General features: G+C 50.1%; 1 protein-coding gene across 1 annotated transcript; it reads right to left on the bottom strand.

The window, feature by feature from the left end:
- Positions 1–5,607: 5,607 nt before the first annotated feature.
- LOC128570042 (membrane primary amine oxidase-like) lies at positions 5,608–12,800 on the bottom strand. Its single transcript, XM_053568921.1, has 4 exons — positions 11,068–12,800; positions 8,752–9,037; positions 6,777–6,906; positions 5,608–6,507 (listed from the first exon to the last, which is right to left on the bottom strand). The coding sequence occupies exons 1-4, from the start codon at positions 12,662–12,664 to the stop codon at positions 6,232–6,234; spliced, it is 2,289 nt and encodes a 762-aa protein (XP_053424896.1). The 5' UTR covers positions 12,665–12,800; the 3' UTR covers positions 5,608–6,231.
- Between the last annotated feature and the right edge of the window lie 931 nt (positions 12,801–13,731).

The raw sequence follows: 13,731 nt of genomic DNA, 5'->3' as shown, positions 1-13,731 counted from the left end.
CTGTGCAGCCAGGGTGATTTTCCAATTAAAATATCTGGACTTAGATCTTCCCTTTTGAGGTAGCCAAATGATAGAATGAATGCAACATGGTTTTTAAAAAGGCAAAAAATTACTCAGATGTAACAGTGTTACTGTTTATTCAAATTTCAACAAAGATGTTGTTAAGCACTCATAAATGGTCATGACACCAAGCTGGGCCCCAGGCTATGTCAAGGCCGGTGGATGTGGGGAGTGAGGAGAGGACACATCTGGACAATGAATCTCCTTGCAGAGTTCTGTCCAGAGCATTTATGGAGCAGGGAAAACAACGCAATGTATTTGCTCCTGGAAAGGCAGAGGGAGTGATATTTGAGTTGGGTTTTAGAGAATGAATAGGTGTCACCAGATGGAGAAGGGAGGGAGGGGAAAGAAGAAAGGAGAGGAAGAGAGTGGAACACACGTTCCAGGGCTCAAGAGGGTGGGAAAGGCACGTGGCCTGGGGTGTCTGGAGTGTGGGTATCAGGATGAGGCTGGGGCGGAGAGTGGGAGAGTGAACGCAGGTTTGTGAATGACCCAACATACCAGGCTCTGATTTTGCTGGGCTGGGGTGTAGTCTGGGTATGTTTTTACAAGCTCTCTAGGGTGATTTCAAGATGTAGTTAAGGTCAAGTGCCTTTGTGAAAAGCAACTGTACCTATTTCTGCGCTTCTCCTCTCAGTTGATTTTGCTCTTAAGCAGCTGTTCTCAACCTGTGGGTCTCGACCCCCTTTTAACAATGAAAATACATTGCGGCATTAGGAAGGTTGAGAACCACTAAAGGTCACTTAACAGGGATCAGGTGCCAAGTGTTTTAAAGGGTTACCTCTTTTAATTCTTCAAACAGGCCTATCAAGCAGTGAAGAGCCATGGCCCAGGGGAGGGCAGTAAAATGTAATTCCACAAAGATCTGGGTTTAATCCCAGCCTCGCCTTTTACCAGTCAGGTGGCTTTATGCAAATTTCCTAATCTCTCTGAATCTTAGTTTCCTCATCTGTAAATTGGGAATAATAATATCTGCCTCTCAAGGTTGTTCTGAAGATTAAATGAGGCAAGGATGGAATTCCCTGGGCCCAGAGTCAGCTCTCCTGTACTAGTTTCTCCTCAACGGGAAAAGTGGGAGAGAGACTGAGGCATCATGTTCCCTGAGGGCCCTCAACAAACGGAGAGTTCCCCATTGTCTTCTGACCCACAGATGGAAAGTTAAGGAGCACAAAGGACACGTAGCAGTGTTAGCAGCTGCTGTTAACCTGAACAGTCATTTCATGCCGGGCACTGCCGGTTGGGTCCTAACAAGGCCGGATAAGCCTGTGTGCTGACATCTGGAGACTGTTAATTCACTTCAAGGCCTACTGTCAAGACAACTGAACTCCATGGTACTCTTGATCAAGGACCCAGGGACCTCTGTGCACCCAGTGAAGTGTTGACTAACCATAAATTTTGTCTAAAATCAGAAGACCAAAAATCACAATGTAACAAAGACATCTGTACCAGAATGTTTATTGCAGCCCAATTCATAATTGCTAAGTCATGGAAGAAGCCCAAGTGCCCATGGACCCACGAATGGACTAGCAAATTGTGGTACATGTATACCATGGAATATTATGCAGCCTTGAAGAAAGATGGAGACTTTACCTCTTTCATGTTTACATGGATGGGGCTGGAACATATTCTTCTTAGCAACGTATTTCAAGAATGGAAGAAAAAGTATCCAATGTACTCAGCCCTACTATGAAGCTAATTTATAGCTTTCGTATGAAGGCTATAACCCAACTATAGCACAAGAATATGGGGAAAGGGCCAAGGGAGGGGAAGAGAGGGGGGAGGATGGTGTGGAGGGAGGGTAATGGGTGGGGCCACACCTACGGTGCATCTTAGAATGGGTACAGGCGAAACTTACTAAAGGCAGAATACAAGTGTTTACATACATTAACTAAGAAAATGCCATGAAGGATATGTTGAACAGTTTGATGAGAATATTTCAGATTGTATATGAAACCAGCACATTGTACCCCTTGATTGCACTAATGTACACAGTTATGATTTAACGATAATTAAAAAAATTTTAAAAAATGCTTGGAAGACATAACCACTTTAGATAGGAAGATACTGTGTAATGTAACCTATGAGGGGGAAGGAATCTGTTTAATGTATGCTATGATGAGTAATAACATCCCTGATGTTTACTTTTACTGTGAGAATAAAAGTAGCAAAGGGAAAGAGGAGGGAAGAGCAGTTCTTTGAGGAGATATCCTTGCTGTTTTCTGGATTTGCTGGCTTTTCTGTAAATAAAAGTGAAATGTTGATCTCTCATCTGCTTCTCCGTTGATTGGCTTGGATGACAGGCAGATGGACCCCTTGGTTTAGCAATACCAGGGAGATGTCTGAGACCTGAGGCCCCTGAGAATGCTAGTCTATTTCCCATCACCTGATGAGGTCTCTGTGTCAGCAACAGAGCAGCTGAGGGCAGGTGGAGAGCCTGAGTCGACTTCCACTTCTAAGAGCCATCAGAGAAGTGTTCTTGTCCCTGCAGCATCTCCCCTAGGCTAAGTCTATCTGGCATTCATTGTCCCCCAGCACTGAGCAAAGTGCCTAGTGGACAAATTCACCATTGAAGTCAAAGAAAATGACACTGCAGTCTTAGCATTACTGTAGACAGCCCCAAATGCCTCCCATGAGGCTTGTAGTCTAGAGAGGCCAGAGGGGTCTCCAGTCCTCCTCATTCTCCAGCCCTATTCCTCTCATCCCCACCTTGTCCCTTATCCCACCCCTTCCCAATACTGACCCCCTCCCTACTCACTCTTCCACTTCCTACTTCCTTCTCCAATTTTGACCCCTCTTTGACCTCTCCACCTGTCTTGGTTTCTCGAATAAACTGTTTTTTGAAATACAAAGACTCATTGCTGGCCTCTTGGCCCTGGCAGTGAGAGCTTTGTGGGATCAGAGACAGTCTCTTCCTCTGAGTATCCCTCACTTCACCAAGATGTTAGGCAATTTTATTTACTACGATGATTATTATTGCAGAATTAACAGAGGCCCAGTGCACAGCAGGGGTTGGAAAATGCTCACTGAATAAATGAAGGACAGGGAATCTCTTGGGCAGCCCAATGAGATTATTTCTCTCACAGAGCCCAAGTGTGGAGAGGAGGAAAGCTATGGAAGCTGTAGTCCCCTCCTGCAGTGGCTGAGAGGAGAGGACATGGTGGTCTATCAGCCATGGGCCAAGAGTCAGGATGGGAATGGGGCAGGCTCCACCAGCAGCCTGGGCCAGTCCATGGCAGGGTCATCAGGAACCTGAGGTATCTCCAGGGAGTTTGCCAGATTCACCCCAGAACTTGGTGCTTCTGACCCTTCATGCCTTTCTGGGCTGTATTTCTTGGTGTCTGGTTGCTTTGTTCTTGAAGCTAGAAGGACACATCCTAGCAGAGCTTTTCAACACGCTGCCTCAGGGTCTTTTCCTCAGAGTTTGGGGTGCACACACCCCCTGGGACTGCTCGGGCTATACCTTCTGGCCCTAGTGAGGAGCCCCATTGCACACACCTCTGTTGGCAGGTGAACCACAGCTGCAGTCCCCCCTTAACCCCTGATCTCAGGCTGGGGCCACTTTCTCCCCTTTTCTAGAGGAGGTGGCCCCTTCTCTAGGTCACTTCTACCTAGAAAAGTGACCACCTGAGAAAGCAGTCTCGGCCTCCCACAGCTTTGTTTTGGGGGCAAGACAGAGCATTTCTGCCATCAGGTCCTAAATTTCTTTAAACAGGAAAATGCAAAAAAGTCAAAACAAGATATTTATCCAGGCTGAGAGGGTCAAGAGAAGCTAAATCACTCAGGTGAGGTGGTGGAAAGAAGAGAGAGAGCAACAGCCACTGGCTCTGCCTTCCCCACAAATTCAAAATGTGGTTCCCATGGCTTTTAGTCTGTGGATGAAGTTCCCTTTGCAAGACCTTAGTTCCTTTCCAACCTATGTGGTTGACCTGGGGATCTAGGCAGTTCTTAAGGGAACCCCGGATTCCATGTGGCCTGAGCTCTGAGTTTGTGATGTCCCTCTGGTCACAAGCTGAGCTGGATCCAAATCCGTGCCCTGGACTCCCCTTCTGCCAGATCCTGCCCTGTGAGTGGGCCCTCCCCTCAGGCTGGGTGGGCAGCCTAGGCTTCTGGCTGGGGAGGGGACCCCCCCACTTGTCTTGATCTCACAGTCCCCAGAAAAGACACCGACAGGAACAGGCAAGCTATAGATGTAGAGGTAGGGACTAGAGGCCACATGAGTTTCTCTGGTCTGGATGTACCTGAGAAGACCAGCCCTCCCTGCCTTACTCCCACCCCCAGAGCCCTTCCTGGAAAATATCCACCTCTTGTTTATGCACAGCCAAAGTTCATGGCCCAGAAGGGGTTGCCTGGAGGCTGTTGCCTCACCAAGTCAGCCTGGTCCCCATGCCTGATTGGGCAGCTCCTGGCCTGGTTCTCTGAGCTCCTGAGGCTTTTTGGTTCCTATCCTCAATGACATTCCGGTCACTTAACTGGCTGCTGGCAGAAGAATAGAGGCAGTCCTGTCTCCAGGGCCACTGTCACCATGGCCCTGGGAACAGATGATCCTCCATCATTCCACCCACAAACTCCAAGCTGAGGCTGTCACCTAATCACCCTTTTTCCTCACAAGGGCATCCCCCACATGGCCTGTAGAAATGGTAGGAATTCAGAGGAAAATCATGGGGCAGCATAGGCAGATAATAAGCTGACAGGAAAACTGTTTTTTTCCAGACAGGGAGAAGCAGAAAGATAAGCTGAAGAAAGCTGGCCAGAGGCATATGTCTCCCACAGGAAATAACCAAGGATTGTCCCCTCAAATAAGACAGAAATCCAGCTGTCACAGCCCCTGCAGTGGCAGACTTCCCCAGCCCAGGGACAGAGGAGGACACCAGAAGTGAGGGATTGAGGGGAGGCGACTGTAAGACCTGAGGCAGCAGGGATGTCCCCCATCACCTTAGGGAAACAGCAGTGAGGATGCCGATGCAGCAGGAGGATTGGGAGGAAGAGGATAGTGCCGGGATTATAGGGAACAGATGTAGGAAGCACCTGCCTGAGACCTGAGGCTGACACCTGTGGGCCTCACAGGGACCCTGGCTGGGGGGTTGCGGGAACATTCTGGTCTTGGAGGCCCTAGGGAAGAGGAGAGCTGGGGAGGCCCATAAGAGCTTCTGAATGTACTTCAGGCCACTGAATTTTCACTCAAAAATGATTAAAAAGGCAAATTTTATGTTATGTATATTTCAAACAATAGAAAAGAAAAAAGTACAGTCACTTTGGACTGGCGGTTCTTCAAAGGGTTAAATGTAGAATTACCACCTAACCCAGCAATTTTACTTCTAGGCATATGCCCAAGAGAAGTGAAAACATTTATGTATACAAAAACTAGCAGTATTTATCCATAATAACCCCCAAATGGAAACGACTCAAATGTCTATTGACTGATGAATGGATAAACAAAATGTGGCATATCCATACAATGAGAGATTATTTAGCCATAAAGAAGTAAAATGACAGCATGGATGTACTTCAAAAACATCATGCTAAGTTAAAAAAGCTGATCACAAAAGGTGACATGCTGTACGAATTTATTTATATGAAATGTCCAGAATATAGGCAAATCCATTGTGATAGAACATAGAGGCCTAGTTATCTAGAGTGGCAGAGGGTTTGGGGGGAATGGGTAGTGATTGCAGATACAGAGTTTCTTTCTGGGGTGATAAAAATGTTCTGGAATTAGTGGCAATGATTGCATAACTTGGTAAATACCTGTATACTAAAACCAGTAGAGTATACACTTTAAAAGGTACATTTTATGGTACATAAACTATGTCGTATTTTTAAAATAAATTGGTAGAAAAAAATAGGAGTCATTTGGGGAAAAACCTGGTCATCACCCCAGGCTCCTGACTGGGCCATCCTTGCCTCTCTGGGATGAGACCCAACACAGCAGGCAGCAACAAACTGAGTCCCCCAAGTGTCAGGCATCACGGGCTAAGGATGCTATTGGTCCCAAGGAGGATGCAAGGGAGGGAGGGCAATGGAAGAGAGGGGACCTTGGGGGACTGGAAGATGGACAGACAGCAGGGGTGGGAGGAAGGAGAAGAGGGAACCAGGCTGTCCACCCAGTGCCCAGCTGCTGCCCCCACTCAGCCTACCCTGGCCCTCAGGCAGATTCCCCAGCCCAGCGACCACCTAGCTGTGAGAGAAGCCCCCATGGGAGAAGGCAGGGAAGTCGGGGGCACAGGCAGCACTCTGGGGCAGGCAAGCCAGGGGGTTGACCTCACAGGCCCCAGCATCCTGGTCCCCTTGGAAGTAGATGGAGTCAGCAGAGTAGAAGGAGGGGTCCTCGTCAAAGAAGTTGTAGGGTCGGAGGAAGAAGCCCACACCGTTGCCCACAGTCACCGTGTTGGGAATGTCCTCTGCATGTGGGATGTGCAGAAATCCAGCTGTCACCCAGGCCACCAAGTCCTAGCAGGGGAGAAGAAAGAGGATCATGAGGTCTGGCTTTGCTGAGGACATGCCCTGCTTCCCATGATGGCCCTGGAGGTAGTGATTCGGCTCACCAGCGTATACTTTCTTAATTTCTCAGAAAAAATGGAAAACAGTAAAGTTTCCTTTCTTGGTGGTTTCCAAAGACTCCTGAGGAATGTGACTTGGGAGAGCGTGAAGTTTCTCATTCTTAGTCCCCTGGCCTCTGTCCCAACCCTACCTCCTCCCTCACTGGCTGTTCAACTGACCTGCCCTGCAACAGTGTCATTGTCGATGAAGTTAGTGAAGTCCACAGTGGGTGTCCAAGGGTCATTCAAATTGTAGATGCTGGTGCTACTGGGTTCCTCCTCCTTCCGTTGGGTCACGACCAGCTGATACCTACAGGAAATTTTGTTAGACCTACAAGGTCATCAACTGTCCCAGGGACTGAAGATATATTGAGGACACAAAGGTCTCAGGATATTGAGCTTCTTTACCATTCTGTCCATCTCTCCACTATGCCCTGTAGAGGTCCCATATTTGTTCAAATATCCTGTATCTTATTTATTTATCATTATTATTCTGAGGCAGAGTCTCAAGCTGTTGCCCTGGGTAGAGTGCCGTGGCATCACAGCTCACAGCCAACCTCAAACTCTTGGGCTTAAGCAATTCTCTTGCCTCAGCCACCCAAGTAGCTGGGACTATAGGTGCCCGCCACAACGCCTGGCTATTTTTTGGTTGTAGTTGTCATTGTTGTTTGGTTGGCCCAGACTGGATTCGAACCCGCCAGCTCCAGTGTATGTGGCTGGAACCCTAGCTTGAGCTACAGGCGCCAAGCCAATATCCTGTGTCTTAGATGTCAGCTGGAGTATTGTACAGATTGCTCATCCATCCGTCCAGATCAGAGCCTGACCCTGTGGTGACCCATACTTATGGACAAGGCCTGATTTCCATCCTAGGTCAAGTTCAATACCTCAAATGTCTGAATGTTGGGGAATTCTCCCTCAGATTTTCAGATCTGTGTTCCTCCTTTGCTCTTTGTTTTTTTCTTTTCCTTTCCTTTCCCTTTCCTCTCTTTTCTTTTTTTAGAGACAGAGTCTCATTTTATTGCCCTCTATAGAGTCTGTGGCATCACAGTTCACAGCAACCTCCAACTCCTGGGCTTAAGCGATTCTCTTGCCTCAGTCTCCTGAGTAGCTGGGACTACAGGTGCCCGCCACAACGCCTGGTTATTTTTTTGTTGCAGTTTGGCTGGGGCTGGGTTTGAACCCACCACCCTCGGTAAATGGGGCCGGCACCCTACTCACTGAGCCACAGGCGCTGCCCTCTTTTCTGTCCTTTTCTTTTCTTTCTTGTCAGAGTCTTACTCTGTTGCCCAGGCTAGAGGGCAATCTCCAACTCCTGGGTTCACATAATCCTCCTACCTCATCGCCTGAGTAGCTGGGACTACAGGCACAAGCCACCAATCTGGCTAGTTTTTGTAAAGACGGGGTCTCACTTGTTTCTCAGGTTGGTCTCAACCTCCTGACTGCAAGTGATCCTCCTGCCTCAGACTCCCAGAGTGCTGGGATTACAGGTGTGAGCCACCAAGCTTGGCCTGCTTTTTGTTTTTTCTTCTGACCTTTAACATGAACACGTTAGGCTCGGCGCCTGTGGCTCAAGCGGCTAAGGCACCAGCCACATACACCTGAGCTGGCGGGTTCGAATCCAGCCTGGGCCTGCCAAACAACAATGACGGCTGCAACCAAAAAAATAGCCAGGCATTGTGGCGGGCACCTGTAGTCCCAGCTACTTGGGAGGCAGAGGCAAGAGAATTGCTTGAGCCCATGAGTTGGAGGTTGCTGTGAGCTGTGATGCCACAGCCCTCTACGCAGGGTGATAGCTTGAGGCTCTGTTTAAAAAAACAAAACAAACAAACAAAAAAAACACTTTAAGTACACAAAAACATTGGAAGAACTGTATAGTGAACGCCCTATGCCCATAACCCAGACTCTACCATTGGCTAGATTTGCTTCAATGCTTTTTATCTAGCCAGTAGGCTTCATCTGGGGCAGCTAAAGATTGTGGCCACAGGAAGGGTGTGTGTGTGTGTGTTTGTGTGTGCATCCTAGGAGGTGGAGCAATGTTCTCAACCTGTGGGTCGTGACCCACAGGAACTGTATTAAAGGGCCGCAGCATGAGGAAGGTTGAGAACCACTGTCATAGTCAGTCTCCTTTATCCCTTCTCTGACAGGCCCCACTCACCTCCCCCAGCTGAGGGCTCTTTCCATGGAGCTGTTCTGGGGCAGCGGGTCCCCTGCAAAGCTGAGCACCTGGATGCGGTAGCCCCGTGGGTGACCCCACTTGTTGCTGTGGTTGCTGGCCAGGTACAGGTAGCGAGGTGTGGCCCCTCCCAGGGGGAAGGCCGCCTGCTCCTCTGTCTGCAGCTGCTTCCGGGTCACCTGCAGCCTCTGCATCTGGTGCTCGGGGCTCCAGGGCACAGCCGTGGGAACAAAGGCCATGTCCTCGGCCCAGACCCAGTTCTTCAGTCCTGCTCATGGGGAAAGGACCTGTCATGGAGCCACCTGGCCCATGCAGTCTCTGCCCGCATCTGGCCTCAGGGCGGGGTCCAAATGGCATCCCAGAATTGAGTGCGCCCCCTACTTCCCTCTCCCCAAGATATCCCCAGTCCAGAAATCTGGACTAGGTCATCTCATGTAATAGTCCCAGAGGCCTTGTGGCTGGCTTCTGCCAAACTTCTCCTTCGAGGGGCTACCCCGAGGTGTTTACCTGAGGTTAGAACAGCCTAGTGAGCAATGTACAAGGTGGCATTCCTTTTGACCCAAGAGGGGGTCTTCCTCTCTCATCTAAAGCCCTTTCGCAAAACTAGAACTGCCTTATCTTGAAGATAAGATTCATACTCACGGAACCTGAAGGAATTCTGGCCAGGCAGCATTCTGAGTGCTTTATGTGGACTGATGTTTTTACCTTTATGACAACCTTATGAAGGAGGGACGAATAGTCCCCATTTCACAAACGGGGCAACTAAGACTTAGAACATTTAAATAAAGTGCCTGGTTGTTCAACAGGGATGTACAGTTAGTATCATAGCAGTGCTGGGGATGTAGGTCTAACTTTACAGTGCTCACACGTCAGCACAGAGGAAGCCAACAGAGAGTGACCCCACAGCATATAGGCAGCAGAAATGGGGACCAAAGGGAAGGAAAACCAATGCTAGGCCCAGTGTTGCTGGGGTTTAGAGGTGCCTCTTATAGTTTGAAACTTGGCAGGGAGTAGGGCCAAAGGCATAGTCTATTCCTTGAACTCTTAGCGTTTTGAATGATTTTATTAGAATCTAACTAGGTTCCATGTTAGGAATTAACTTAAGTGACCTGACTCCAAAGAGCATTATATCAAAATATGTTGTCTGCTCCCTCTATACCTTCCAAACAATGAGGAAAAAAATTTAGACAACCAACAGGGAAATGCCACAGTAGTAATTGTTGCAGGTAGAATCCACCAATAGAGGTTAAAATTAGTGGGCAAAAGTTTGAGAAAAAAAAGAAAGAAAAGAATCAAAGTATTTTTTGTTTTGTTTTTTTTTTTTTTAGAGACAGAGTCTCACTTTATGGCCCTCGGTAGAGTGCCGTGGCCTCACACAGCTCACAGCAACCTCCAATTCCTGGGCTTAAGTGATTCTCTTGCCTCAGCCTCCCGAGTAGCTGGGACTACAGGCGCCCGCCACAACGCCCGGCTATTTTTTGGTTGCAGTTTTGGCCGGGGCCGGGTTTGAACCCGCCACCCTCGGTATATGGGGCCGGCGCCTTACCGACTGAGCCACAGGTGCCGCCCTCTTTGTTTTTTTTTTGAGACAGAGTCTCAAGCTGTCGCCCTCAGTAGAGTGCTGTGGCATCACAGCTCACAGCAACCTCAAACTCTTGGGCTTAAGTGATTCTCTTGCCTCAGCCTGCCAAGTAGCTGGGACTACAGGTGCCCGCCACAATGCCCAGCTATTTTTAGAGACAAGGTCTTGCTCAGAACTCCTTACTTCCAGAAACCCACCCACTTGGGCCTCCCAGAGTGCTAGGATTATAGGTGTGAACCACTGCACCCAGCTACAGAGGCAATTTATAAAAGTATGGAAGAATTTTTCTAAGTGTGAAAGAATAATCTACCTGCTAAGGAGGAAAAACTCTGAAGAGTATGACTTTTACATTTTTAAGATTTCAGGCTTGGCACCTGTAGCACAGTGCTTATGAAGCCAGCCACATACACCCAAGCTGGTGGGTTTGAAACTGGCCTGGGCCAGCTAAAACAACAACGATAACTGCAACAAAAAATAGCTGGGCATTGTGGCAGGTGCCTGTAGTCCTAGCTACTTGGGAGGCTGAGGCAAGAGAATCACTTAAGCCCAAGAGTTTGAGGTTGCTGTGAGCTGTGACATCATAGCACTCTGCTGAGGGCGACTCTGTATAAGGGGCCCTCGGCAGACTCTGCCTCAAAAAAAAAAAAGATTTCAAAAGAAAATTTTTAAGGCTAGGCATGGAAACTGGTACCCTTGCCCCCACTAGGATGTCTTACCTGCTACATCCAGATCGACCTTAAAGTGGGCACTGTGCGTGTGGACTGTGCCCAGCGTGTGCTCCCCTACTTGGTTCCCATACCTCCTGGCAGCACCAAAAAGGAACCCTGAGCTGATGTAGCCCGTTGCATGGAATTTGACTTCTATGGCCCCATTGGGGTGGAAGACCATGTCCCACACGTAGTCATAGTTGAGCATAGTGGACACAGATCTTACAACTAGCACTGTCTCTGAAAGGCCCCCAAAATAGTGAGACTGTAAATCTGAGTGGTGTCTCCGCAGGGGGAGGCCCTGGTTGTGTTCAAACACACAAAAGGCATCACGAATTGTCTTGGGGGTCTGGGACTCAAAAAGGAAGTGCCAGTCCACGTAAGTAGCCAGGTAGGGGCAGTCCACTCCACGGGTCAGGGGCGTGGAGAAGTGGCCCAAGCCAAAGGCACCATCTGTGTACCGGCTTCGCAGAGAAGAAGGGGAATTGCCCCCATACACAGCCAAGGCTTCTTGGAGGCTGATCTCATAAGCCAGCCGTTCTCCCTGGAAGCGAACATCAAAAATCCTTGGGCCACTGAAAGCTCCAAGACCAAAGGAGAAAGTCCACAGTGAAGAGTTTACTCGACTCCCCTGGACACTGAAGCGTGGCCCCTGGGGATGGAACTGCAGAGGGGGAGCCTGACGCGGTGGCACCTGGGACTTCAGGGACCAGGCCCCACCTGTGCCATTGTCTGGGATCAACACCACATTCACCAGGCCGGCCTCAAATTGATCCTCCAGCTGGGCCAGACTCTCATAGTAGCGGCCTTGATAGAACACCTTCTGGATGGTCCAGCGGGCAGGGTCCAGGGCCTTGTGGTCTACCAGCAGCTCCAAGCCTATGGGGTGCAGGAAAAACCCAGCCCCTGAGATGTTGTAGTAGAGGCCAAACCAGGTAGCCCGGTCCCCTGATTGCAGACCACGGGGGGCTGTGTTCATTGTCACCAGGTTCCTTCTTTGTCGTTTGTAGAAGCAACAGTGATGGAGGAGACCAGCAGCCTGGGGCAGCTCTTTATCGAAGATCATCTGGTCTATGTCCAGGTACTCTCGGGCCAGCACGGGGCGTCGGTGATAGGGCAGGGGGCCTCCATGACGCTCCACGGTCACATCCCGCATGTAGGAGGGGTGAGGCAGTGGCCCCACCACCAGTTCAGTCACGTTGGGCTGGGGTTGTCCACCAAAGAAGATGATGGACAGCGCCTCCCGGGCAGGTGGGGGGCTCCCCCTGTCCAGGTGGGCCAAGGCTGCAGCCTTCGGGGGCAGCTGCAGCTCCACTGAGAAGACACAGTTGTCCGAGGGCTGAGCTTGGGCTGCATCCACCAGCCCTGGCCCGAGCTGCTGGGTCAGAAAGCTCATCACAGCTGTCAGCTCCTCTTGGCTCAGGTCTGCAAATAGCTGGCTCTGGCCAGGATGTGTCCAGGGCTGGACCCTGTGGGATTCGGAGGGGCACCGGGGACACAGGCCTGGGCTACATTCCCTCTCATCCCCTTTCTCACTCACAGTCCCACCTTCACCCATGCCTGTCACCAGGACACTAAATAGGGACAATATAATGAAGGCAGCCATAGCTGAAGCTCCTGGACTGTCTTCAGGCTCTGGATCTTGAAGGCAGAAAGACAACAGATAGACAGGACCTGGGCACAGGATGCCTCCCTTGGGCTCCGAAGGATCTTGTCTCAGGGTGGTACTGCCAGGCAAGAGGGAACATGGACAAGGTAAAAGCCAAGTGACCAAGGCCAGAGGGTTGGGGGTGGAGCTGGGCAGGGGTCAGACCAGGTTCAGGGGTGGGGCGGACTAGAACCTGGACTTTAGGTGGCCCACATGAGACCTGTTCCAAATCAAACAGCACACTCAGGGTCAGATTTGGGGAATCAAGCAGCTGGAGGGTGGGGTTCTGGAGATCCCGCTGGGGAAGTCCAGAGGAAGGAGACATGTCCTGAGGCTCTCCTTTGTCTACCCTCCAGAGGGACCTTTCTCCCATCTATAGGTTGGCCAGCAAAACCCCACTGGCAGCACCTCTGTAGCTGGATTCTCTCCTACTCTCTAGTTTCTGGAGCCCTCTAGGCTCTGCTCCCCACTGCTGTCTTCTGCCCCCTCCACCAGTTTGAGAGTCATGGCGAGGAGGCAAAGCCTCTAAGAGGAGCTGGGGCATGGGGACACGCTGCACACCTGCACCCTAAAGTTACTGAAGGGTGGGTTTGGGGTGTATAGCAAGCAGGAAGCTGCCTGGTGTGTTGCTGTGGGGGATGGGGACACAGGGTACAGGGTGGAAGAGAGACCTTTGCGGTCACTCTCCTGCAGGACTAAGTGATAGATGTCAGGTGGGCTGGGAAACTGGCAGCCTACAACCCTATTACCCAGGAAACCTGTCTCCAAAAGGTTGCCAAGGTGGAGAGTGAAGCTGCCCCCATCCCTCACAACTGATAACTAGGTGGCTTATCTGCCAGGCGCCAAATGTATGGGAAGCTACTTTCATCTCAGCAGTCATGAGCTGAGAAGAACCAGGAGAGACTGAGGGTTCCAGAGAGGAGACCTCCTTCCCGCACCACCTAGGCAGAATCCTCTGCAAGCTGGACATGTCCAGGAAGACACATGAGAGTTGACCTTTTCATTTGTTTATTTGAGACAGGGTC

Source organism: Nycticebus coucang, chromosome 18 (assembly GCF_027406575.1).
Source record: "Nycticebus coucang isolate mNycCou1 chromosome 18, mNycCou1.pri, whole genome shotgun sequence".
NCBI lineage: Eukaryota > Metazoa > Chordata > Mammalia > Primates > Lorisidae > Nycticebus > Nycticebus coucang.
Note: the sequence above shows the minus strand (reverse complement) of the source record. Positions and strands in the feature narration are given on the sequence as shown.